The sequence below is a fragment of the Pipra filicauda genome, unplaced genomic scaffold (assembly GCF_003945595.2).
Source record: "Pipra filicauda isolate LSUMZ 115617 unplaced genomic scaffold, ASM394559v2 scaffold449_size645428_pilon, whole genome shotgun sequence".
Classification (NCBI taxonomy): domain Eukaryota; kingdom Metazoa; phylum Chordata; class Aves; order Passeriformes; family Pipridae; genus Pipra; species Pipra filicauda.
The window spans coordinates 300,461-327,921 of NW_024104586.1; the positions used below are offsets into that span (position 1 = coordinate 300,461).

At 49.6% G+C, this 27,461-nt stretch overlaps 2 protein-coding genes across 8 annotated transcripts in view; one reads left to right on the plus strand and one right to left on the minus strand.

Moving 5' to 3' along the window:
* Positions 1–13,397, minus strand: part of MCU (mitochondrial calcium uniporter) — an 84,490-nt gene extending 71,093 nt beyond the window's left edge. For both annotated transcript variants that reach the window (XM_039385898.1, XM_039385899.1), the window contains exon 1: positions 13,255–13,397. In XM_039385898.1, the coding sequence (XP_039241832.1) occupies positions 13,255–13,389 (135 nt within the window). In that variant the 5' untranslated portion in view covers positions 13,390–13,397. The remainder of the gene's footprint in view (positions 1–13,254) is intronic.
* A 5,079-nt stretch (positions 13,398–18,476) lies between these two features.
* MICU1 (mitochondrial calcium uptake 1) overlaps positions 18,477–27,461 on the plus strand; it is an 86,102-nt gene continuing 77,117 nt past the window's right edge. For 4 of the 6 annotated variants that reach the window (XM_039385912.1, XM_039385914.1, XM_039385915.1 and 1 more), the window contains exons 1-2: positions 18,518–18,606; positions 19,254–19,332. The gene's annotated coding sequence lies outside the window, so the exon portion shown is untranslated. Of the gene's footprint in view, positions 18,496–18,517; positions 18,607–19,253; positions 19,333–21,530; positions 21,662–27,461 lie in introns of those variants that run through there. The other 2 variants (XM_039385913.1, XM_027711036.2) reach the window with 2 other exon arrangements.

Genomic DNA, 27,461 nt, shown 5'->3' on the forward strand with positions numbered 1-27,461 from the left:
GGGAATGGTGCTCAAAGAGCTCTCAAGTTGCTGTCAGGGCCTCTTTCAGAGACCCAAAGGCAGTCTGCATTTCAGCAGCAGCTTACAATGGAACAAAATAAAACCCACCATCTGCAATAGCTAATTTTGTTCCACCGGATCCAGGGAGATTCCTTGTCTCCTGATGGATGAGGCAAGGCCTGCTCCTCCCACGGGAGGAGTCCTGTACTCCAGAGAAAGCACCAGACACCAGATTAGAACTACAAAAAGCTGATGTTGATCCTCCAACTGTCCCAACCTCAGTGTGAAGGTGTCTCTGATAAAACTGTCCCAGCTCAGGAACTCGGGGTATCTCAATAAGAAGAAGAAAGAAACAAGCAGCTTTAGTACCAAAGTGTCACACAGCTTTTCAGGTGTTTTATTCCACTTCACTATTCTAAATTCTACCTGAATATCACTTCAGAGCTGTTCTGTAAAGGAAATACTTTATGACCACCAACTAACGCTGACAAAAAGCAGATCATTTGTCAATGCAAGTCACGGGAGGGCATCCCAGAGGGAAACATTCCCATCTCCTCTCTTCAGGATACAAGGGTTAATATACTGTGTTCAGCCTCTGAGCTTCATGGCTCGACACTAATTACTGTGGAGAGAGAGGAAGAAAATTAATGGCTGATTAGAGCTGTGGGCAGAAAGGAAACAAGTGTCTAGTCAGAGTCTGGTTATTTTTCTCCTATCAGATTATTTACCTGCAAAACCCACATCCCCATTAAAGCTGCAAACAGCAATTAGAGCTGTTAAAAATTTAGACTTTTTATTAAGGTTGTGCTTCTTCAGTCTTTTGTGAAAAAGTGCAGCTAACAGCCCCAAAAATTCCTTGGTGGTCTTGTTCTCACAACAAGAATGAGGGGGGAAAAAAAAAACCCTATTGCAAGATTAAAGCCTCAGCACAGAGGGGAGAAGAAGTGTTTATCATTATATTACACTATTAAGTAAGGGAGGAAAAGTAACCTTGCAGCAACAGCACTAGAAGGACCAAGTGATGAGTAAGAACAGCATCTCTGCACCAAAGTTACCAGAACAAATCAGGAATACAGAAGGCACTGAAGTGCTGTGATGTGCCATCAAATTCCTGTCCTTATTACAACAATAATGATAGATGGCAAAGTGGGATAGGAACAGATGACAACAGTTCAACTGCATCCTATTTTTCATCTACTTTCTTCCCACCCCCATTACTTCTGATTGTCTGCCTGGAACCATCCTTACCCTTTAGTTTGGGAAATAACCACCTTCCCAGTGAGTCAGGGAGATTTATTTACACGGATCAGCAAGTTGTGGAGTTGACTTTCAGCATCGTACAACTCAAACCTCATTAGCTGATTTCAAAAACATGGAGTTATTGCACTTACAGTGTCCTTTCAACTTGGATGATATTCTTCAGATCTACAGGGAATTATGCAGATATTTCTCACGGTGAGAGCCGGGAGGATTTTGCACTCAGGTGATACACAGTACATCAAAATCTCTCTACCAAGAAGCTGCAAGAAGGGTTTCCAGTGCTCATGTTTATGTACGAGCTCTTCCTGCATCTCAAACAGTCCAAGGCAGAAGTTGAGGGACTCAGTAAAATACCAGTGCAGGAGGAGGAAGATACAGCAACAGCAGCAACAAAACATATGCCTTTTCTTCTATTTTGATTAGTTCTATCTCTTCAGACAAGCTCAAGGTAGATCTGTTCATGGGAAAAGCCTCACACAACTCAGTGATCACCACGACTGACAATCAGTATTGAGGTTCAAGCAGCACAGAGATGAACTCAGAGCTGGAGAACTGCTGCAAACTCACAAAATGCAAGTTCTAATCACTTAAGTTTCGTGCTTAATAATTCCAGTGGTAAGCCAAGCTGCTCACTAGGTGAGTATAACTGTATTTAATGAAGTGCTCCAGAGAATGCCTTTTTCAAGGCAAATCGTGGCCAAAATAACTCGTTTAAAAGTATTTTAAACTACCCCATTCTCACAAATGGCAAAAAAGGGAAATACAGTTGAGAACTAAATTAGCCTAACCTAAAAACAAGACTCATGGGGTACTAGTTAGTGTTATAAAAAAGGAAAGCGTGACAATAAAAGGTTGAAAGCTTTGTTATTATCTTTTGTTTCCTTTAGAAAAGCTTGAAGGAGGCAGAGTAACAGAGCTGGAATTAAATAAAATTACCAGAAAACAGTCAGAGGGGGTTTTTTTGAGGGGTGTTGAGTGGAAAGGAGGTAAGGGCTGACTTTACCCAACTTCCTTGGCTAAAAAGTAAACCCAGACTTGAGTACTGGCCCAGGTTTCCACAGCCAGGTCCCTCAAACACCCACCCAGCGGGGTCTCCTCGTCCTGCACGGTGTCTCCCAGCACCACCACGAGAACTCAGCTTTTCTCATGCCTGCAAGCCACGTATTTTCCACACTCCCAAGGCTGCAAGGAAGCTTGGAAGTGTTCATGAGTCAGAATCCTGCCTGGAGCACCGTCAGCTGGTGAAGGAGGCAAACAGAGCTCCGTGCTGCCATCAAACCCACGGCTCCTTCGGACACACAGGGAAGAGGAAGAGGCTCCCAGGATTTGCTTGTGCAGTGCTGATTCCATCTAGTGTGGAAATCCACACGAATTGTGTAAATACTGCCCTGAAAGCTGCTGTGGTACTTTGACACTGTAATTCCAAGAACAACCAGCCCTCTCTGGTGCACTCTATTATATAAAATGTCAGGCTAATCAGAGCAATTCAGCTTCATGAGTGTTGCCAGATCTCCTAGATGGGAGCAAAAACGGGGGTAAAAAGTGTTGGGGATGAGCCAGTTACACACCTCCCCCTCTTTGAAAGGACAAATGAAAATTAATTACAACTGACTGACCACAACAACAAACGATTCCTTGGGAGAAGAGAGTGCCTGCCTGAAATCCCCAAAGGCACACTGCTCTGTGCTGAGGTGTTCCTGCCTATTCCTCCCCACTGGAACTGGAATCATTCAGCAGACCACCTTGAGGAGCATGACTGTATCAAACCAGAGGCTCACTTTTTTTCCAGCCCAAGACAAAAAAAGCCCAAATCTCTCCTCCGAGCCACCAAGAGCAGTTTTTACTTCCACGCTCCCCCAAGAAGTAGGTCATGGAAACAGCAGCTCCACCAAAGTGCCTGCCCTAGATCCAGAGCCCTGTGATCCACACAAACCAGGGCTGTGTGTGACCAGAGTGCTTGGAGCGGGGAGAGAAGGGCCTCCTGCAGCACATGGAACGTGGTATCACTGGCTGCACATGGGGAAAAAGCACAATTCAGCACAAAGGAGCTGCTGTGCAGAGAAAAACTGAATGGAGTGCAGGGACAGACAGCAGAAACAACCCACCTTTGGGGAAAGGTGGGGGAAAAAAAACAAACAGCTTCTGCTCAGAATGCTGTTTACAAAACAATTCCTTTCAGGAGCGCCTGGTGTGTGGTATCAATGCTTCTCTCAAAACCCTGACTCCCTTGCCAGCTCAAAGGACTGCAGAGTGTCATATCCTGCCCTACTCACCCCAGCTCAATAATGGAGGGGAGTACCTCGTGGAGCTGTTTGTTTAAAATTACTCTCTTGAGCATTAAATGCCAAAAGGAAATATGGCAATGGTCCCTCCCCAACACACGAGCGATGGCTGATCCAAAACTGGGGTTTATTTTTCGGGAGTACATGAGCAAACCTGAGTCACGTTCTTTCTCTCTGCACAAGAAGGCTCTTAAAGCAAAATTAATCTTAGACACCATTACTCCATTCAACCCTGTGGTCAGAGAAATCCGTGGCTTTTTGGCTTCAAACCAAAGGCCTGTTTTGGACCATCAGCTTTTTGTTCCTCAGCGATGGGACTCCCCTCACCCAACTAGGCCACCAGGAAGGGATGGTTCAGCACATGGAATGGCCTCTCCCTCCAACACCACTTTGCCAGGGGTCTAAAAACAACAGCATGGCCTCTGGTTCCTCAGTGCCCTGTGATGCAGGGCACTGACCTGCTGGATGAAAGCCAAACAACACTCCCTCCCAGGTGTTCCAGGCAGTTCATAAAGCATGGGAGTGGCTCACCGGGAGCTTGCAACAAGGGAAAATTCTGTAATATGCTCCTTTAATTCAGAGGGGAGTATTTGGAGCTGGTTTCATCACCAGCAATACACACTGCTTGTAATACAACTCTTCCTCCTTAAGATAGAGATTTGCTTCTCTTGAATCCCTTACATCCAAGTCCAAGGGAAGGATCCCACTCTCCTCTTAAATCCAACACCCCCGAACACGGGAGAGACCACACAGCACTGTACTAGTGTAATTACCAACCTAATAAATATTCAGACAGTGGAATTTCTGTTATCCCTGCGTCAGGAACAAGTCCCCTGAGAGCAGGAATAGCCTTGCAGGCAGCAGCAGCTCCCTGGGGAGCTCTTCATGCCGTTATGCATCACAAACACGCCAGGCTCCATCACCCGACCAAACATTGAGCTCACCCTTTCCCCCTCTGCAGGAAGCCAAGAGGATTTCCCAAGCCACATGATAAATTGGAGCATTTTCATTCCAAAAAAGGAATCACATTTCCCCCCCCCCCCCCTTGGGGAATCTCTGCACTTCTGCAGCTCGCTGTTATTTCAGGGAGAAATGAACTTTCTCTGCCAGCCTTCCCTCCCATCTCTCCCCCACACAGGAATCTGTGCCATGTTTCGGACAGGTTTCTAATTAATTTAAATTACTATTAAAAGGCTGCTGCTGCATTGCATATTGACTGTGTCTGAGTTTTGTCTAGAAGCAGAAGACACGAACGGGACGTGGTATATCAAATTATTCCCAGTGTTAAGCATTAGTAATGACAGAACAGTCACACAGGGAAATTTGTACACAAAAAGCACCATCCAGACCCCACTGATTGCTTTCTAACACACAACTTGAAAAAATCCTGCCTCGCTCTGGTGCCATCTTGGGCAACCTGTTTTCTCTTAAAATCTTCATTTGTCATTTCTGGAGTTCCTTTGCCAGGCAGGAAACTCACTATCACTTCAGTCCAAACATCTAAGAAAAACGATGTGTCTAAATTATAAGGATGTATATTTAAAAAATGGTTTAAGTGGAATGAATAACTCTATTTCCTTTTACAATAATCTGTCACAACCAATTTCCTTCATTTCCAGGCATACCTTGGAGCCTACTATTCTGATTGCATTTCACAACCTGCACTCTGGACGATGAACATCCATTTGCTACTCCTTCTCCAGATTTCAGACGGGAATCAAAAAGAGCACTGCATCATTAAAAGTGATTTTTGGCAGAAGAAAACAGAGGTTTGAGACAATTAGCACCATGCCTTAAAGAGAGGGTCTATAAAATATATAAGTCAAGTGACAGGTAAGTGCAGAAATAATATAATCACAGCCTGGGTTGGGTTGGGAGGGACCTTAAAGTTCCTCTCATTCCAACCCCCCTGCCATGGGCAGGGACACCTCCCACCAGCCCAGGTTGCTCTGAGCCCCGTCCAACCTGGCCTTGGACACTTCCAGGGATCCAGGGGCAGCCACAGCTTCTCTGGGCAACCTGTGCCAGGGCCTCCCCACTCTCACAGGGAACAATTCCTTCCCACTATCCCATCTAACCCTGCCCTCTGGCAGGGGGAAGCCATTCCCCCGTGCCCTGTCGCTCCAGGCCCTTGGAAATAGTCTCTCTCCATGTTTCTTGTTATCCCCTTCGGGCCCTGGAAGGCCACAATCAGGTCACCCCAAAGCTTCTCCTCTCCAGGCTGAACAATCCCAACTCTCCCAGCCTTTCCTCCCAGCAGAGCTGCTCCAGCCCTCGGATCCTCTTGGGGCCTCCTCTGGACTGGCTCCAGCAGCTCCATGTCCTTGCTGGGCTGTTCCCAGGGCTGGAGCAGCTCTGCAGGGGGGTCTCCCCTGAGGGGCAGAGGGGCAGAATCCCCCAAAGAAAAGCACACAGAGGAACAGGAGCTGACACGGAACAAGGAGCTCAGCAGAGACTCGTGTTGGAGCTGGCAGGGAGCAGGGCCATGTGCCAGGGAAGCGCCTCCTGCTCCTCGGGAGCAACGCCTTGGACAAACCTTGACAAAGCCATGGGCTCACAAGGACCATAGGCCAGGTTCTTCAAGTTCCTCTTCCAGCCACATCCAAAACACTCCAGTCTCCAACCCAGAAACAAGGCAGCTCCAGAAGCACATTTAGGGAGCCCGTTTTTCCCCAGCAGCTCCAAGGTACGGCAGGAACTGGCGCGAGCTCATCCGGATAAACTCACCGTGCGGCTGGAGGACACACGGCATTCCTTGGAACAAAGGAAGCAAGGGGAACTTTGCCTGGCTGGGGGCTTTTCAGGGTAATAGGGTGACACAGAACAGGGAAAACAGGGAGTAACTTCGGGCTTTGGATAACAGAAGGAGCAGCAGCCACACACACGTTTTGGGACCTGGTGATGAGCGCAACTGAAACTGTCACCATAGCACTGTTCCAAAATCCTCTCCAAACACCAGCACGTTCCACAGATCTTTATTCCTAAACCCTATAAAGCTGCCTAGGCTACGACCTCGCAGGGAACTGTTTATTCCCAGCAGGCTGCAGGACAGAACTCAAGGCTGCCAACCACCCAGAGCGGTTTTGTTGTGGTGGGCACTCCCTGGTAGATCCTTCCCAAGCTATACATCCGGGGCAAATTTGAGTTTTAATTATTTCAATGAGCAGTTTCAGAGACTGAGAGTTTCCACACTGCACAGCAGCCCTTTCCTCCTGGGGAAGCCAACAATAAATCGCCCAAATGAGCTCTGCCTTTCCTAATTCCTTAAGAGCTGCCAAGAACCCACAAAAAGATAGTGGACATGCTTCGTATTTTCCATGAGACATTAGTGATACCCCACAGGCTTGTCCTGCTGGAAACTAATTCCACATCACACTCAAGTGCTGCATATTTTCATCTTCATTAAAATGACATCTCATTTTGATGACCAATTGAGACTTTAATAACAGGAAGAAAACCCTTTGCCAAATCTTTAATAGAAAAAGGACAAGTAGTTTTCTTTTCATCATTAAATACTCAAGGGCAGAACAGCCCTTAAAGCCAGATCACCCTCAAAAAGTCCCAAAATAAGGTGAAATCCACATCAGCAATATCACAGGTGGTCTCTCACCCCAAGAGCACTTCAGACATAAGAAGTATTCCCCTGTGGTGAGCGCAGAGTGCACAGTTTCATCCAGCAAGATTTATCAAGGACAGTTCCTCATCCCACACACAGCTACCAGGGCCCACAGGAGCAGAAAGCAGCAGCTGGGATTTTGGGAAGAGTGACCCCCAGCTGACGCTGCAATAAATGGAAGAATTAAAAAAAAAAAGCAAAACAAACCACCCAAAATCTAAAACCATCTCTGCATTTCCACAGACCTACAAATAGGAGAATAATTTAAACTGCAGATTTGTGTCAGCTCAGTGCTATTTTATAGAATGGCAAAGTGGTGACTCATAGCACAAATCTGAAATGAAGTCATATAAGTTAAGTTTTACCCTCCAGACTGGGTGGGACCCAATCTCACAGAAAGTTTCATCTTTAAGATGAGTCTTAAAACAGCTTTAGGAAATGAACAACTGGGGTTTTTTCCTTCTCTTTTTTAGGCTTGACTGGTAAGGAGAGCTCTACCCATCCTGTCTGAGCACAGCTCAGGACACTCCCCATGTGGAAGAAGAGCTGCCCTGAAATTTTTATATTAATTACTAGATCAACTTTCCCGTCACGGACCCTAAAACAAAGTCTTGCTTACTCCCACGGGATAAATTATAAATAAAACAAGGTAGTGTCATCAAATAACTGCCAAAAAACCCTAAACCAACATCTAGTCCTCACTGTATAGTGCTCCTCTTTCACACATAGAGAGCCCTGGAAGTGGTTCTCTGGTTTGCTACCAAAATGAATATGATCAAGAGAATGTTTTAGCCACTTCCATACACCAAAAGATACTTCTGCTGGTCACCCCAGTTTTAGTTCATGCAAAAAAAAAAAAAAAATCGTACCACAATCTAACAAAAAAAGCTGAAAAGCACAAAATTTTCAACCTAGCACTGCTATGCACTGCTCTGTAATAGCTAAGGGCAGATTCCCTCCCCTCATTTGAAGTAAAAATGTTGAAAAAGTTTTCCTTCCTCCTGAACTTTTCCAAATAGCCTTGAGCCAGAGCCTTCCCTGTGGCAATAAAGCCAGTGGGAGGCAGCAGATCTGGCTCAGCCTTCCATTTTAATCAGTCTATTCAGCACTGGAGGGGGCAAGTAGCAATGCCAGCTACAAGAAATCCTTATTTTTTTGCCACCCTCTGCCAGGGTGAGGTGAGAGGAGTCAGGGGACAGAAATGCACATGTGTGGGACGAGGCGAGGGAAGAAGCAGGAGAAAGAGGAGGGTTGGTGGAGAGACCCATCCTTACAGTCAAATCATCTCTTCCTTAGGACTCCAAACAGCTTCATAACCGTTCTGCTGGGTTCACAGCTACCTCCATTGCAGCTCAAGCCACGTCCCATCTTCACTTCCAAAATCAGATCAGCTGCATCTCTTCCTGGGGCGCAGCCACTGCTCCCTGGGTGTCCCAGTATGGGAAACACTGGAAGTGCAGCCAAAGATCCAGTGACAATAATTGTTTTATGCCCCTTCAAACCACTGGAGTGCCACCAGCTCTTTGGCTTTTTAATCATTCCTTTGAAAATTTACAATCAGCAGCGTGCAAGGTCAGGAAAACAGCAGTTCAGTTAATTAAAGCAGCCTGCCAGCTTCCATCCTCAGCAAGAACACACACCAAAGTCTTCCAAGTCTCACCATCCTTGCCACCACCCGAGTTTTGTGAGCCCCGGGCTTCACCTGGCAAATCACCTTGATTCAAGAGATGGGTAATAAAACTGCTGCCAGCAAGGGAGGAGGTCAGGGAGGAGCAGCACCAGGGAAATCCTGGCCACACTGCTGAGCAGCAGCTTCTCTGGAAGTTGATGCTGCATTGGTTTCAACCATAGCACAGAAATAAAAAAATACATCAGGTACACATTGTACCTATGCTGAATAAGGGACAGCTTCAGCAGGATGTCCACTGCATCCTCCTCCCGAGGTTTCTCACATCCCACACCACCTTTCCTTGGCACCGAGCAGGATCTCTGCAGGATACACTCTGTGCTGCACCCTTAACACAGGGCTGCCTGCACCAAAACCCTACCCAGCTTGGGGGAGGGACTGACACAGGTAACCCTGGGCCTCATCTGGAGCAGAGAGGAAAACCTGCAGGTCACCCAGTACCTGCTTGAAATCTGGCTGCAGTTCAGCCTGGGTTAGTTTTTACTTCTTAGGCTTCCTGTCACTAGGAGTCATCACTCCTGATCTACCCACAACTGCCAGAAGTAACTCCCACAGGAATGCCACATACAGCCGAGCCCTTGACTTCCTACAGGTATTTCTGCCAGATTTGAACCGTATGATTCCATCCCAATCCAACACCACCACTGGCTACATGCACCAGGAAACTCGGTCACAGGCGACTCTCATCTTCATGGGAAGAAAGCCATGAGCATTAGGCATTCAACACACAAAACAGGAGCATGCTACTGAAGTCCTTTGTCTACCACCACATATTTGAAAGAGGTTTACAGCTTGCTTCCTTGTGAACCTTTTTCCCACTGCCCCCCAGCCATATGGAGCTCTCACCTTGGGCAGCTGACCCTCAACACCCACAGCACCCAGAACAGGCAGGAGACAAAGAAAGGGCTTCCCTTGTTTCATAAGGAAGTTTCCTCCAAGGAACATCCCTTTCATTCTCGTTTTTTTGCCCTGTCTTGCTGGCACACAGAAAAGGAAACCACACACAGTACTTTTATTCCCCCTCATCTTGCTTGCTGATACCAACTTTTGCCACTTCTGGTCTTCCCACTCAGCACCATGAACCAAATTTCCTCTTCACACGTGACCTCCCAGCTCCCAGTGAGAGAGCACACACAGCATCAGCCTCAAACAAACACCAGCACTCCTGATGTTCCACTCTACGAACTATTCCAGCCTACTCATCTCCAAACCCATGGCCATCCACACATTCCCCCTCGTGTTACAACCCCCCCAGCCAACTCCAGCACCTTCTCCACTGCAAAACATGCCTGGGAGCTCTCCCCTCTCCACCTCTGCAAGGCTTCTTCCACTCTCACATAGTTGCAACTGAACTGGGAGAGGGGAAAGAGATGCAGCCTCTGCTACTTCTGCTCCAAGTCCATTTATTCAGCTCTGTCATATTCTTCCAGCAGTGTGGATGCTCCAGACCTTTGTCCCCCAGGGTTCAGCCTCCTCCCCCTGCCCAGCCCTCCTGCAGTTGGACACCACCACCACTTCCAGAGGGGAAATCCACAAATAGAAATAATAAACAATTCCTCCTGTTTGTTTATTCCTACTGGGGGATCAATGAGGGAACTTCTCATTTATGGTTCCTGCCTCCTCCTCCCCAGGTTTCTCACCCTCTGTGGAACTGCTGGGACAGAGCAGGAGGATTTGTGTCTTCTCCCGGATCCCACATCTCCACGCTGAGCTTTCCCAACTTCCTTTAGCTTTCAAAGCTCCTAAGCAAGCTGTGAATGCTTCATTCCAGCCCTATGCCTCCCAGTATTACCCCCACATCATAAACCAAGTATTTGTTTCAAAGCCTGGACCCCCTCACCCTCCCTCCTGTTTGACGTTATCCCAACCTCCTTTTTCACACCTCACCCAGCCCCTGGAGGGGTTTTTTGTTTGTTTTAAAGCACTGCCCTCCCACAGTAATCTGGTCTCTTGGTCCAGTTTCTTCCAGTGTAATTTATATCCCTTTTGTAAGAACTCATCCATAAGACCATTTAGCATTTCCACCATATTCTAAGAAAGCCCATTTAATTTATCACCTCTGCTAGAAACCAGCCATCCTGAGAAGTAACCAAGTAGAATTTATGGCACTAAAAACAACACTGCACAGACAAATACCTGATGTAATCACTCTATTAATTACACTTATATTATACAATCTCTTATCTCTTTCCTAATACAATCCATAGACTCAGGAAACTCATATAGCCCAGTCCTATCACAGAAAAGGATCAATTCTTCATCAGCCATAACTGATTGACGTAAGTCTAACCTGTCCCAGCCACCTCCAAGAGCAAAGACTGAACACCTTTCCCAGGAAATAATTCAGCACTTCACTACTCTTACTGTCAACAGGGATTCCCAGCACCTACCAAACCACTCTCCTCACACTGCGAGCTCATTATTTCTCCTACCCAGCACAGATTTGACTGGTTTTCTGCTTCCTCTTTGCAGCAACCTCCTTTCAATTTTCTTTTCATTCTGAAGAGCTCCAGTTCCCGTAATTTCTCCTTGAAGATCATTTATTCCAGGATTTGGCAGCTCTCAGGTCTCTACTCTCTCCCAGTGGTCTGCACAGTTTCTCAAGTGCAGCGTGATGGAAAGGATAACTCATCTTTGCTGGGAGGAGATAAATAGGCACATTGCAGTCAAAAGGAACCGTCAGGATACTGGATCCCGACCTGCTCCCTTGTTTCACAGGGATCCAACACCTGCCTATTGAAAAGATTCCCAAAAACTAATGACTGCAACACCACAGACAGCCAAGAGCCCAGCTGCCAAAAAAAAAAAACAAACCCAAGTAGCACAACCCAACCAGAGCCAGGAAGGCTTTCTAATCATCAGTCCATGGGACACAAGCAAAATCCTCCTCCTTCCCCAAGCTCCTGAAGGAGATGGTTCTGGCGGTATGATTTTAGTGTGCCCACACCTCAGTCACGTCCACTCAGCAGCAGCAAAGCATCCTGGGCAAACAGAAGAGATTTGGGGTATTTTTAATGTGTTGGGTTTCTTTTTTTTAAGTCTTCTCTCACATTTACTGGTACACTTCACCCAAGGAGCGAAACCAAGCACGAACCTGAGTCTCGTTAAATTAATCGCAAAGGTCAACTTACATTTAGATGAATATAAATTTTTTGCCAGGCCGGAGCACTAACAGAGACAACTGAAATGATAATTACGAAAGCTGGAGGGGCTGTTCCACACCTGACCGGGTGTTAACCCTGAAATCGGCACCGCACAAGTCGCACTTCACACGTGGGAAGGACCGCGCTGCAAATATGGGACTGAGACACCCGACACCGACCGAACCTCCGGCATCCCGGCGCTGCCAAAACACTCCGGCAGCGCCACGGGAACCACTGGCACCCCGGGGACACACGGCCCGGCACACACGGCCCGGCACACACAGCACACACAGCCCAGGGACCCGCGGTGTCCCCGCTGTCCCGGGGGAGCGCAGAGCTGCTCCGTCACCCCATTTACACACGGCCGCGGGGGCTCCGCGGAGTTTCCTCTCATCACTTGTTCGGAGCAAAACAACAAGTGAGCGACAGGTGCACACCTCCGGCGGCGGTTTTTTCAGGGGCAGCGTTACAAACAGCTCGCGGGGGACTGCCGGGGGTCCAGGGGGACATCCCACGGCTCCGCGCCGTTCCCTTGGCTCAGAAAGGGAAAGGGACAAAAAACCCTCCCGGTATTTTTAGCAAATCTTTTCGAGCTCGGAGACGCATCCTGCCGCCTGTACAGCTTTGTTCCCCGCCCTGAGACACTCGGCAAAGCCGGGCGCTGCCGGGCTCCTCTGTCCCCGGCAGAGCCGCCAGGGAAGGGGGAGCGAGCAGAGCCCGGCGGGCTTCGCCCCTCTCCCACCGGGATCTGGGGAGCCTCTCCCCCGGCTGACCTTGAGGGGCGCGGCACCCAGCGGGGGGAGCGATGCAGCCCGGGATGGGGGCACGAAGGCCCCGCCCGGCCCCGCTCCCGGCCCCGCTCCCGCTCCCGGCGGGGGCTCCGCGCCCCCCGCGCCCCCCCCGCTCCCGCCGGACCCGGGCGCCACCTGGCGGCCGAGCCCCGGCACGGCCGCGACCCCCGCCCCGGACCGCGGCCCCGGCACGGCGGGAGCGCCGCGGACACCGCCCGGTCCCGGCGCAGCGCGGGGCGGCCGCGCGGCGGAGCCGCCGCCGGGGCGCGGCCGAGGAGGGGGGTGTTCGCCGCGCCGCCCGCCGCGCTCAAGTTTCACCCGCTGACGGCGCTAAGAATAACGCGCAGCTGGCGGCGCAGAGCCGCGGAGCCGCCGTCGAGCCGCCGCGGAGCCGCCGCCGAGCCGGGGCCCCCCCGCCGCCCGCCGGCACCGCGCCCGTCTCCTGAAGGGCACGCGGCTGCCGGCTCTCACTCACCGTCCGGTGTCGCTGCTGCTGCTGCTGCTGGCGGCGGCGGCCCAGCGCCGGGAAGCGGCCGGTGGCGGCGGTGAGCGCGGCGGGGCGGCGGCCGCAGAGGAGGAGCGGCAGCGCTCTGCCCGCCGTGGCCGCCATCGCGCCGCTGGAGCCGCCCCACGCTGCGGCGGCGGCGGCGGCGGTGCTGCTGCCGCCCGGGCGGGGCGGGGCGGGGCGGGCGCGCCGCGCGCCCGCTGGGCGGAGCCGCCGCCACCGCCGGCCAATCGCCGCGCCCCGCGCGCCGGCCCCCGGGCCCCGCCGGGCCAATGGGCGCCGGGCGGTTGCGCTTCCCCGGCAGGTGATTGGCTGTCGGCGTTCCCCGCCCGCCGGCGCGCGCGCGACCCCGCCCAACGCCGGCTGGGCAAGGGAACTCCGCGGGGCGGGGCCTGGGGCGGGGCCTGACAGAGGCGTGGTCATTGGGTGGGCGGGGCTGGGAGGGGGTGCGGGGGGACTCCCGAGAGTCCGCCGAGGGGTGACACCGAGGGAGGGGGTGCGGGGGGACCCCCGAGAGTTCCCCGAGGGGTGACACCGAGGGAGGGGGTGCGGGGGGACCCCCGAGAGTCCCCCGAGGGGTGACACTGAGGGAGGGGCTGCGGGGGGATCCCCGAGAGTCCCCCGAGGGAGGACAGTGAGGGAGGGGGCGCGGTGCGATGGGGGGCTCCCGGAAAGGGGTGCAGGGACACGCAGTGCACTGGGGAGGAGGTGCGGTGAGGGAAGGGGTGCAGGGAGTTGGGGTGCAGGGAGTTGGGGTGCCTGGAGGAGGGGGTTCTCCAAGGGGCGTGCACGGGGGACAGGGCTCAGCGGGGAGATGGGGTTGCAGGGAGATGGGGTGCCCCAGGGGGAGGGTGCAGGGAAATGGGGGGTAGCAAAGGCCCCCAGTGGCCCTGGGGATGCAGCTATGGGGGTGCCACAGGGATTTGGGGTGCCAGGTCAAACCAGCATCCCACCTAATGGCTGTCTCAATTAATGGTATAAAGAGGGAGTTTTTATAATACTGCCGGCGGCTCCTTTATAATTCCTGGGAAGGAATCATCCAGAAGGGAAATGAGCCCATCGCTTTTAATATTGGAAGTAGCCCCAGAATTGCTCATTAGGAAATGGGGCTTTAAAAAATATAAATGCACAAGCAGTTCCCACGTGTAGCAATACCATTGCAGCGGGGACTGAAACCGCTTCAAAGCAGCAGGGATCCTGTGTTACTGCTATTTTTTGAAGTCGAGGAGCCTGGGTCCTTGCTGTGGAACAACTGGGACACACCTCCTGGCAGGTGAGGAGAGGAGGATGCTCAGGGAAGGAGAGTCACGGGGAATTAATGGGGAAAAAACTCTGACAAGACTGGAGGTTGCCAAACACACGCAGGCTGAGAGACTCGAGCTGTTATCTGCCCCCCTGTGTTTGCCACGGAGAGCTTCTAAAAATACAGAGGGAAGCACGACCAGGTGATGGGGTGGCACAGATGTGATTCACCCACACCATCCCAGCACTCCAGTGCCCTCCTCCCTTCATCCCCAACTCCCTCTCTGCCTCCCACAAGTCCTGAGGGGTTGTTCTCAGCTTCTCCCCAAGCCACATCATTTTGGAGCTCGTCCCTGAGCAATCCTTCACCTCAATCCTCATTTCTGGCTGGGTTTTCCTTCAGGGATGAGTTATCCCTTCCTTCTCTTTGTCAGTTGGGAAGACGTGGTTGAAGCATTGACTCTGCCTTCTGGAGTGGTTTACCTGTGGTCTTTCCAATATCACACATTTGTCATTTCAGTGATTATTTGTTTTTCTTGGAAAATCCCACAGACTTTTTGCAGCAGCTGCTCTTTGCTTCACTGCTCAGACCGGATCAAGTCCTTGCTCTGTCCCTGCTTGTCGTATTTCCCTCTCATTCCATGCTGAAAAATCGATGGCAGGAGGAAAAAGGCTTTAAAAGGAGGATTTTGAGCAGCACAGCCCCCTGCAATGACCCCGGGAGCACCCTCATGGGAAAGTGTTCCCACACAAAACTCGGCCAAGGAGCAGCCAAGGTCCCCAGGGACATCAGCCTCTCCCCGGGACAGCTTCCAGCGTCCCCACACCATGGGATTAAAAGCCTCAAAATGGCAAAGCCAGGGTTAATGCAGCCCAGAGGAGCTGGAAAAGGCAGATTAGAAAGGCAGGAACCAGGGAGGGAGGAAGGAAGTCCCGAGGCCCCAGGGAGGTTGGATAATGCAGGCCCAGAAGCCCTTTGGGGCAGAGCCTCCTCTTCTCACCACAAACTACCCAACCCAACGCTTTTTTTCAGCTGGGGGAGCAGAGACACATTTAGGATGAGCCTGTGCTGGTTTTCCCCATGGACATTTCCTATGGGGATCGGTGCTGGAAGCTCCCAGGGAGGACAAGGATGGACATGGTGAGCAGACCCTGGGCTACCAGAGCTGCCCCAACTGCTCTCCTATTCCCTACTCCTCCAGCCATTCATACTGTATATTTAGATGTTATTTCTCATCAAAGAGGAGCTGGAAGCTGAAGTCAATTTTAGGCAGAGTTTAAACATTCCTAGGGAGTATTGGGCAGAGGTGGGGGAAGACCAGCTGTGAGCAAAGGGTGAGGGTGGCAGAAAGGGCAAGAATTCATTAGCAGAGCCCTGCTGAGCACGTGGGCACTCATTACAACCCACAGAAATGGGAGATAAATGTGAGCCCTGAGATCAGTACCCTGTACAATCAAACAAGCCGGCAGGGAACGGCTCCCCAAGGCACAGGGAGCAAAAGGGGTGAGGGTATGGGCACCAAAATAAACCCCTATCATTTTAGGGTGAATAGTTACCCTGCTAGAAGCATCTTCCACTCTTGGAAAAGCTAAATAAAATAGTGTGTTTAACTAGTCTTTCTCCTGGTGCCTCTAATTACAGCTGGCTTAATATTGGAAAGCTGCTCCTGAGAAGAATTGATGGAGAAGAGCACACCAGTGTTGCCAATTAATATTATTGTAGTGGGAAAGGCTGAAGTGGAAATCTAATGCTTCAAACCCCCATCAACTACCTCAACACTGGCGATGGAGACACAGATGCTGCCCTCCTGCAAATAAAACACGGATTTAGGAGAAAGTGAGTCTGTGATGAGCCACAGGCAAAGCCATCACTTTGGAAGACCTGCTCAAGCCTCAAAGTGCTTGGACTAAATAAGCCAGTTAGGAATAAAAAAAAAAAAAAACAAAAAAAACCAACAAAAAAACCCCCAAATGATCCTTTAGTCCACAGACTCATCGCTTTCTTTCTGGATTTAGCCAGTTTTGTTCCTACAGATGTCCAGGGCTGTGATACAGCAAAATCCATCCCACAGAGATGGATGAACACGCAAAATCCGGCAGATGCGTCAGGCATGGGTGGATGAGGAAGTGCAGGAGGATTCCAGGTCCAGGTGCATTTTATCTGCTTTTATTTAGAGGAAAAGTTGATTCTATCAGGTTACTGCAGATAACAGCCCTGATATAGGGGGGCAGAGTCTACCTGATAAAGGAATGGTGCTGGCCATCTTCTGTAAGCTGAGCACTGCCAAGCTGCTCAGGGAGCAATAGGATATGAGGGGGGAAATGTCCCTGGACTGGGCAGGATGGTGATCCCTGTCCCATCACAGGACTAGGACATAAACCCCAACTTACCCAAGCACACCAATGTTTGCTTGCTGCTTCTCCCATCCCTTTTTGGGATCTGGTGTCACCACCAGAGATGGCCAGACCCCGCTGCACCCCGACCCCCAGCGACCCCTCCAAACCTCTGGCATCACCTTGAGCTTCACTAAAAGGTTCATCCTAAAAATTCCTGCAGCATCCTCGCTGTGTGGGGGGCAGTGGCAGGATCCAGCAGCCTCCTGTGTTCCTCAAGAGCAATCGCCGTCCATTCGCCTCCGGAAAATGTGTTTTTTAATGGGAGGTTCATTAGAGCCTGCAGAGAGCCAACCTCAGAGGCATCTGGAAGCAACTAAAATTAAAATGCCTAAAATTAGCCTCCTCAGCAGTGAATCCTCCCTCTGATCTAGATGCCAAGGTGCACATGACCCAGGCATGCCTTTCTCACTTTCCCTTCCCGCTGCCATCCCATTCCCGAGGCATCGGGCACAGCCCCAGCCACTGACACACCAACCCACGACCCTGGAGAAGGAAGGGATTCTTCCCTGGGAGGGTGGGGAGGCCCTGGCACAGGTTGCCCAGGGAAGTTGTGGCTGCCCCATCTCTTGAAACGTCCAAGGACGGGGCTTGGAGCCACCTGGGCTAGTGGGAGGTGTCCCTGCCCATGGCAGGGGGTGGGACAAGACGCTCTTTAAGGTCCCTTCCGACCTCATAACATTCTGTGATTTTATATATATATTTATATACAAAGCCCCTGAGACCCCATATACCACTCTTTCAGACCCTATACACAAGCCCTTCAGCCCCTCCCTACAGGACTCTTGGCCCCTATAGACAGGCTCTTATGGACCTAGAAATATCCTTTACACAACCCTTATATCCTTTACACAACCCTTGCAGGGCCTATAGATACTGGCCCCAGAGAGCCCATATACACCCTTTCAGAAGGTATAGATATACATATATGTATATGGACCCCTGAGACCCTATACATGGGCCCCTGAGAGCCTATATACTGACCTTTCAGAACCTCTATCTATCTATCTATCTATCTTATATATATAGGCCCCTGAAACCCTATATACAGACCTTTCAGAACCTATATATGTATATAAATGTGCTCCTGAAATCCTATATATAGACCTTTCAGAACATACATATATACATATATATATGGGCCCATGAGACTCTATATACAGATCTTTCAGATCCTATATATAGATACATATCTATACAGAGATATATACAGATACAGGCCCCTGAGACCCTATATACAGACCTACAGAATCCACATATGTATATAAGCCCTGAGACCGCACAGCCGGCTCTTTCAGGCCCTATACCCAATCCCCTCAGCCCCTACGCACCGTAACCCTCCTCGCACGGCGCACACCAACCTTTCAGCCCTACCCCCGCCGGTCCCTCAGCCCCCCCCACCACATGGGACCCCCAAAAACCCCGGCCCGGGCCCGGCGCCTCACCGAGGCCACGCCCACCGCGCTCAGACCACGCCCTTCTCCTCCCGGGCCCCGCCCACAACGCCTTGATCCCGCCCCTCACGGAGCGGCCCCGCCCCCGGAAGCGCGCGCGCCGGGCGGAGCGCGGGCCGAGGTGAGCGGGGACCGGGGGATTCCCGGGGCGATTCCCGGGGCTGGAGGGGGGTCCCGGGCCTCGGGGATGGGAGTCCCAGCCTCCCGTGCTGAGGCAGAGCTGCTGCCCGCGGTAAGCCGGGCTTTCCGGGTCTTTGTTGCCGCGTTCCGGGTTCGCCATCCCCGGGCCCTGCGGTAGCTCCGCGGCTCCGTCCCGGTGGGATGAACCCGCGGGTCTGCGGCTCCGGGGCTTGGGCTGCGAGTTCATGTGTCAGAGCTAAAGCCAAACCGCTTTGCCTTGACAGCCGTTCGTTAGAGCTGAAACTCCGCCGAAGGGCCCGGCCCGGCCGCGTTTGGTGTGCGGGAGAAGGGGAAGCCCCCGGGGTGAATTTGGATTAACGGGAGTGTAGGGACGGCTGATCCTTATCGCGGCCGGATTTATGTGTTCCGTGTTTGCCTGCGGTTTAAGGAGCTGCTTGGGAAAGGTGGGAAATCCGAATGTATTGAGTGGGGTCTAGACAGGGGTGGGCAAGGTTTTTGGAGGCTTCTCCTCTAGAAGCACAAGTGCCAGCTCAGACTTGAGCTAAAGGCCTAGCTTGTCTTTAATTCCTTCAGTCAGCTGTGGACCATTTTCCCCCTCCTGGCTTTATTTGGCTCCGGCTGAGATGCATTTCCCGAGGTCGATAGGTGTGAACGCTGAAATGCAGAGGCAACTTGGGTGCAGCACATTGCTGGCAGCAAAAAGTTTTTATCTTTACCGTGTTTCTTTCTTGTTTTCAGACCACAGCCCTGCAAAGAAATAATTCTCTGTGTTCTCTGTGACCTCTTGACCCGCAAGCTGGGAGCAAACAAGCTACAGGTGAGGAAGGTGTTGCTGAGTGCTGGGGGGTGCAAGTCACAGCTGAGCCCTGCTCTCAGGTGCTTCTAACTTTGCTGCATTAGTCAGCTGGCTGATAGTTACCCTTAGCTATGCCCTGTGTGGAATTACTCTTGTCCTGAAGCTCTCTCAGGGTTTTTCCTAGAGGTGTAGGGGAGTGGTTTGCCTTTTTGCAGTGGGAAAAGTTGTGCTGACTTTCCTGGTGCAAGTGCAAGCTGTAGGAAAAGTCATCAGCGTGGAGCTGCCCGTCAGCCCAGCCTCAGCTGTGCCTCTTTCATAAAATATTAAGAAAAAGAGTCACCAAAAAAGCTCCCCTGCAACTTAATGTGTCGTGTTAATTTCTGTAAACTCAGTAAAAGTGGATTTGAACAAGGGAGGTATTAAAAAAAAAAAAGAAAACAACAGACAAACAACCAAAACTAAGGAAAGATACTTAAACTGCGTGTGCTAGTCCATCTGGAGCAACAGAGCATTTAATAGCATCACACAGGGGGCAGGGATAGATGGGAAATGGGAAGGAATTGTTCCCTGTGAGGGTGGGGAGGCCCTGGCACAGGTTGCCCAGAGAAGCTGTGGCTGCCCCTGGATCCCTGGAAGTGTCCAAGGCCAGGGCTTGGAGCACCCTGGGCTAGTGGAAGGTAAGCTCATGTAACCCCTCTTTGTTTACTCGTGGAAGTGCCTTGTTCTCCCAATGACCCATTTTTTGCAGAAACTTTGGTGGTTTTCATTATGCTTCCTGGACTAAAGTTGAAATTCCATGCTCCGGAGGAAAGAGAATGATATGTTTTGCTTACATCATTGCTGCCTGCCTGCTGGGGAGCCTCTGGAGCTCCCTGTGTGTCATTATTCCCTGGGTCACTCCCCTGTGCAGGTTCCTCTCGTGCTTCTCGGGTTCCTGGGTAAGCTCAGAGCAGGGTTTCGGAGGAGAGAAGATCCAGTCGTCCTCAGGCAGTTCAACAGAACAAACTGCAGGACTTGCAAATCGTTTGAAGTCTCAGCAAGGCTTTGAAGCAGTATCCCACAAACATTCCATGTTTCAGGTGATGTTTGAGGTGATATCAGCACATTTAGACCTGGAATGTGGAAACGCTCATTTTTGCATTTCTCGAGCAAAATAAGTTCTGTAGCAATCGTCTGAGGTTTGTTATAAGAACACATTGTTTCATGCTGTTCCACTTGCTGCAGTAACACTTCTTGAAATGAGCTGGGAGATGGAAATCCTTGTTTTATTCTTCCCAAGTTCCCAGTGGCCATACCGGTGCACAGTATTTTAGCACAGCTCAGTGCAGTGGGGCTGAGGATGCCTGTGTACAGCAATAAAAATAACTACTTGGGTGTTTATTCCAGGTGCTGTGTTGGGATATTGCAGGAGTGTCAGTGAAAAAGGATCTTGGTGTAGGTGTGGTTGTTGGGTGGGGTGATGTTGTTTAGGATAATTTAGTGGGAGACAGTCACCCAGGGTCCTTGAGTGTTGTACACCTTTGAGATTAATGTTACCTTTTTTTTTTTTTAAACAGAATTGTTTTAAGAAAAGAGTGTTGCAAATAATGTGTCTTCCTCATAACCATGGAACCATGGAATGGTCTGGGTTGGAAGGGTCCCAGTCCCACCCCCTGCCATGGGCAGGGACACCTCCCACCAGCCCAGGCTGCTCCAAGCCCCGTCCAACCTGGCCTGGGACACTTCCAGGGATCCAGGGGCAGCCACAGCTTCTCTGGGCAACCTGGGCCAGGGCCTCCCCACCCTCACAGGGAACAATTTCTTCCCAATCTCCCATCTATCCCTGCCCTCTGGCAGTGGGAAGCCATTCCCTGTGTCCTGTCTCTCCATCCCTTGTCCAAAGTTCCTCTCCTGCGTTTTCACAGGTGCTGGAAGGCTGAGGATGACCCTTTATCTTTAGGGTGATGTGTTTGACATTTCAAGTAAGAAATACAAGGTCTTATAGTAGCAACTGAGTAGAGCCTGAGGCACTTTGTCTCCCTAAGCACACACCATCCAGAGCCTGTGGCAGCTTTGCCTCTTAGTTTTAGCTTTTAGGTATTTTAAAATAGGAAAAATCGACAGCTCATGCATTGTTTTTCTGTAGAGTTATCTGAAAAGTCCTTGAGTAGTAAATTCTGGGTAGTGTTTGTCTGCTATCATGTCTGTAAATGCAGTGACCACTTTTTTTTCCCCTAAAGAAACCTCCAGTGGAGTTTCCTTCCAGACTGAACCTCTGAGAGCAGCTTTTAACTGCAGTCCCACCACGGGAAGAGTTCCTCTGTGGATGTGGGGCAGGAGAAGGTGGGGGTGGACCAGAGCACTGATCCTTGTAAGTGGGAATTTTGAGCTGGGCCTGCACGAGGTGGGAATGTGCAGCTGGAGACAGGCCAGCTGCTTGTGCTGGCCTGAGTGTGTGGCCTGAAATGCTTTGCATAAACAGCCTTTGGCTCATGACTGGGTTTCCTTTCTGTCTCTTCAGCCTGTGACAACTTGTCACCCTTCCTCTGCCCCCCCAACAAAACAAATCAGTGCCTTCAAGTAAACTGGTTTTCACATTGTGTTTTTTGCATAGAAAAAAAGCTGACTTGTCTGGGGTGGGAGGGTTTTTCTGAGTCTTCAGGGTCTGTCAAGCTAAAATTCTTAGTTGTTTCTCTTACCTTCAGCTCTTTGAAGTGAAACCTGAGATCCTTGTGTAGACAACAAGAAAGAAGGTCATGGTTTGAGAGGGGCAGCTGACCTGTGCTTGAAACATGAGCCCTGTGAATCCGTGGGGCTCCATAATTTGTCGTGTGTCTGTGAGGCAGAGCTGCCCTGTTGACACAGACCCATCAGTGTGGGTTCTGTACCATGACTTTACCCGCTGTGTTTTCATTAGCTTGATGTAAACTTTCCATCTCTGGCAGTTTTGCTTCAGGAGCTATGAGAGCAGTTGCATTTTTTGCCACTAAAATCTCAGCTCTGATACAGCACCCGAGGAGAGCTGTGTCTGCCTGCCCACCTTGAATGGAGCCCAGTGTTGCTGCTGGCTTTATCCTGCTGACACTGAGCTCCCCAGGTTGTGTTCTAAAAGCCCAGGGCACTAGCCAAGCTTATCCTTGTTCTTTTTCCCCTCTCTGAAGTTCAAGCTAATCCAATAATGTGTTTCTGGGAAAGCAACTGCGGCGGCTCAGACTTGCTCTTCCTTTTTCTGGGGAGAAGCAGCTCTCTGCTCTTCTCCTGAATTCCCAAGCAACCACCATCTGGTAGATGAAACACAGGTGCTGTGGAATTTTTTGTTTGCTTCTGTAAGTTTTTTCATTTCCAGTTTCTTTGGATGTGTGCCACCAAAGACTGGCTCTTTGGGCAGGAGAGGTGTTTCCTACAGGAGGAAGTGCCGTGCCTGGGGTGGGTGATGTTTCTGTTTAAAGGGTCCTCTCTTGTCAGAGAGGACTCCAGACTTCACCATATCAAACTCTGAGATGATCTGCTGCCTGCTTACCTCCAAAAAGACATTTATCTCTTTCTTGTGTCTGCAGATAACTCAAACCTGCCAAATTGTCACCCTGACAGCCTAAAGAGGCTTTTGCTTTCTTCTCAGACTACTTAAATTTTTTTTCTCCCAGAATTATTTTCTTGTGCAACATTAGGAATCAACACCAGGTTTTCTTTGGAGACAAGTAAGCCATAAACATTTCTCAGATCCAGCTGCTCTGAGATATTGTTGCTTGTCAGGTACACACAGGTGGGTGACTGGTGGCTGGAAGAAAGTGCAGGAGCTTTAAGGAGAGTCTTTCATTTGGTGCAAAAGTTAGGAATTCTCAGGAAAACCACGTCCCACGGGCACAGATTCTGCAAGGCAAGTTAAATCCCTCATTAAGCAGATGTATTCCTACTGGCTGCAACTTTCTGCAGGAAAGGGCAGCAGTGTTATGTTTTGTAGTTCTCTGACAAACCTTTGCTCCTCAAATCGGTGCAAAAATGCCTCTGCTCTGGTGCAGCTGCTCGTGGGGCTGGTTTGCAAAGTCAGCTTGATTATTTGGGAATAGTGACTGGAAAAAGAAGATTTCCCCTTGGACTGGTTAAGGTGGAAGTAGCCCATGAAACACCCTTGATAAGGGTGAGAAGTTTTTTTGGTTGGTTTTTGTTTTTACATCTCCACTAATTACCTCTGCCTTCTATAGAGGTGCTGCTGTGGAGTCTGTCAGGGCTGGGGTTTCCTGGGTTTTCTAGGTAGAAAAGTCCAAGGAATACGCTGCATTTTGGGTGGAGGAAGGGAAAGGAAAGCTTTAACCAGGAAAAAGCAGCATTTGGCATTAATTTCTGCGGAAGTTTACAGCTGCCCCTGAAAAACCCACTCTGCATTGCTGGAGTCTGTCTGAAGCAGCAAGCAAATGCTTTACTGAAGGTGCTATTTCAGTGCTGCTGCAACAGATGGAACCTGTTTACTCTGTTGGGTGCACTTGTTTTTCATTTGTTTCTCAAAAGCTGCAGTTGGTGAAGGCTGCATCCATCCCCTCTCATGTCCTCTGGCCTCTCAGCTTGCAGGTTACATTTGGGGTTGCTCTTTGAGTTTGCCAGATGATGTTTCTTCTGCCAGATTAGTTGGCACCAAAGCCTTTCCCCAGCATGTGAACACTCCTGTCTCCCTTTCAAGGGAAGACCAAGCCCAAGGTAGCTCCTGACCTACAGTCTTATAAATAATCCAGTTGCAATTACTAATAATGCTTTATTAAAGCCGAATCAAAGAGCTTGTGTGTGTCTTCACAGCACATCTTTTCTGCCTAGCACTGAAAATCAGCACAGTTATTTGGCACAATAAAGCAACCTGTGAGGTGAGGGGTGTCCCTGATTGTCCCCAGGGGGCAGCTGAGTGATGGCTGGGTGTAGTTACGGAGCTGTGGAGTTGAGAATTGCGCATTTTCAGGGCTGAGGATTTTAGGAGGGGGTGAAACTTTACTGCAGTGATGGTTAAAAGGAAATTGCCAGGCTCTGGCTTAGGTTCTGAGTTGACTGATGCTCCATAAGCTCCACATCAATTTGAATCGTGCTCCGAAACAAATGTGGTTCCCCTCTCCAGCCAAATAATTGTGATCAAATATTGCCCCGGTCTCCTACCTGAGGAGAAATTGCTTTTGCTGCTGGATTTCATTTTCATTCCCCGAGCTGATTTATGCTCCTTAGTAGGCTAATAACTTCAGTGATGGGAGTAATCCTTCAGCTGAAAATTGCGCTGGGTGAGGTGAAAATTTGGAGGGGAAAAGAGCAGTAGTGGTTTGGTCTGTCCTGGAGACAGGGGAAGGGGTGGATTCAGATGCCTCAGGAGCTGGAATCCACCTCCAGACACCTTTTGTAGGAATTACTCTTATGAATTTCATGGGGTCGTGGAATCAGAATGGTTTGGCTTGGGAGGGACCTTAAAGACCACCTGGTTCCACCCCCTGCCATGGGCAGGGACACCTCCCACTATCCCACCTCCCACTATCCCAGGTTACTGCAAGCCCTTCCAGGGATGGGGCAGCCACAGCTTCCCTGGGAATTTCTCTTACTGGTACCAGTTTGTAAATGAAAAGTGTGGAGAACTGGGGGGAGGAGAAGTAATAATTAGTAACATTAGTGGAGGCAGGTTTTTTTTACTGTGGGGTTTTTCCCCCCTCCCTGGTTTATGTGTCTCAGATTATTTTAACTGTGCCTAGTGTTAATGGTGAAATTTCTCTCCTGATTGCTTCACCCTTTCCCTTGCACCTTGACTTTTCCTTCCCTTTGGATTTGTTGTACTTTTCCCCCTCCCATTTTAATTCTTCCTTCTCAAAAATCCTGTTCAGAAGATGGAGACAGGAGAGCTGGGAGCTGCTCTCTTGAGTTGCTGGCTCTGTGCTTCAGGGCACCCCACACCTTCTGGAGCTGATGTCTCTGGCTTCAGGGAGCAGGCTGAGGGATAACTGACAGCCAGGGGCTGAGGTGGGAACAGGTGAGGAATTTTCCTACAGCATCTGCTGGGTCAGGATGCCTTGATGTGCTCTGGCAATGTCAAACTTTGCTTTTTAATAAACACACAGCTCTAGAAGGCTGTTGGAGTTCTTGGTGACTCCATCTCAGCCAGTCCCTGCAGGAGCTTTTTTGCCTAAGTAGTGCCTCCTGAATGCAAATTTGTTTTTTTAGAAGGTCCTACTGCATAACAATATTTTTGATTTAAATTTACAATTGGCATTTCAATGTCACTGATGGCCGAGCTTACCATGTCCTGGTAAAACTGTTCAGATAAAAAGTGCCTCTGAACCCTCATCTGATTAAAAATTAAACAGCCATCAGCTTATTTAATTACTGTTCTCTCTCTCACACGCTTGTGCTGCCGAGGCCAGTTTCGACTTCAAAACACTGCTTTAAGTGTGTTTCATCTATTCTGGATCCCCAAAAAGGGCTGCAAAAGTTCAGTGCTGGGGGGGTACCCAAGTGTGGGAAGTCCCTTTTCCCTGGGCTGGGCTGCTTAGTGCTTCCAGTCTTGGGACCATCAGCTGATGAGGGGGCTGGAAAAACAGGAGCAAGTCTTTTTTTTGTTTGTTTTTTTCTATTCTTTTGGTATATCTGAAAAAGGATGCAAGAGTTGGGATCTGCCAGTTCTTATCCACACTGAAAAAATCCAGGGCTGGACTGCTGATGCTCTGGACGTGGCCAGAGGGGGAGAAGTGGAGAACCTGCCTCAAGTTTGCTTGGAGAACAGGTTGGCAGACAGAGGATCACTGAGGAAATCAGATATCCCCTTCAAGCCAGAATGGATGGGACTGTTGAAATAATTTTGCATTTCTTCTTTCCATGTGATCTGGATGGTCTCAGTTTGAATGGAGCCTGCCATGTCTTGGGTTGGGAGTGGTGTTTTCCCAGTGGGTTTGAGTCTATCAGTTGACTCCTCTGCTTAAAAGAAAAATAACACCAATGTCTTGTGGCATAAATGAGAGCAGATGGGTCATTCTGTTCTGGAAAAAAGCCCCAGCTATTTCTTTTGTCCAATGATATTAAATTCAATCTCTGAAAGTAACTGTAGAGCTGTTCTGAGCAAGAACTTAAGATAAGGACAGACTTATATCTTGGAAACAAAACAGATTCCCTGTAGCAGCAGCACCAGAACATTGTGATCACTTTTAGGTTATTTTCATTATTTTAGAGTTAAGTGGTTGGGTTTTTTCCCTCTGTGTTACTTTGTTGTATCCTATAAAAATTAATCTTTTATTTATTAAATCATACAGGAATTGAGGTTGTTTCTTGTTGTAGGCTGTAATCACATCAGTTCATGGGAGTTTTGTGCTTGATCTCAGTTTTATTCCTTACTCTACTGCAGGTCATGGTGCTGAGCTTTTCATTGCTGCACTCAGGGCAAGGTGCTTATTTTTGATCTTTCTGAAAGTGAGCACCAGCTTTCCTGAGTGATCTTGACTTAAATGCCTGGAGCTTTTAACCAAACATACCAAGTACCGTGATGCTTTTGATTTTACAAAAAGAAAATTGGGAGGCTTTGTAAAAATTGCAGGTGGAAAGCAGGGAAAATGCAGCTTCCAGAGGTTTTTTTATTATTGTTATTATTGTTCTGAGATAAGGATGCTTTTTAATTTAGGGTCAATATGGGAACTGCCTCTTTCAGCTCTCTCAGGCCATTGCTACCAAGTGAGCACTGTTTGGGTGAACGTCCCAGCACAATCAAGGATGGAGATTGCCTTTGGACAAAGCAGATAATTTAGTGTTTCTTAGGGCTCAGGCAGAGTAAACATTTATTCAGCACTAAAGCCAACAATCTGAAATGTTGTAAAAATCTCTTCAAGCTCAAAAGTGAGCGCTGTGGGGCTTGATTTTCATTTTGGCTGATTAACTGGTGCTGGCAACACTTCCCTCATCCAATACATTTTAGGAATATAAAGCTGTAATTAGGATGGGGAACCCAAGTAAGGGCGACAGTAACTTCTTGGGGAAAGTAACACATGCAGATTTTTCTCTGCATGTGTGACAGAAATTCATCCCTGGAGGTGAAACAGGAACATCAGGTTTGCGCAGAGCGGAGATAAATTTAAATTTGAAATGAGAAATATTTTTCATAACAGTCTTCTGTTGTTGAGGGCTGGAGGAGATTGGAGAATGAACACCCTTAGCTGGCTGTGTTCCAT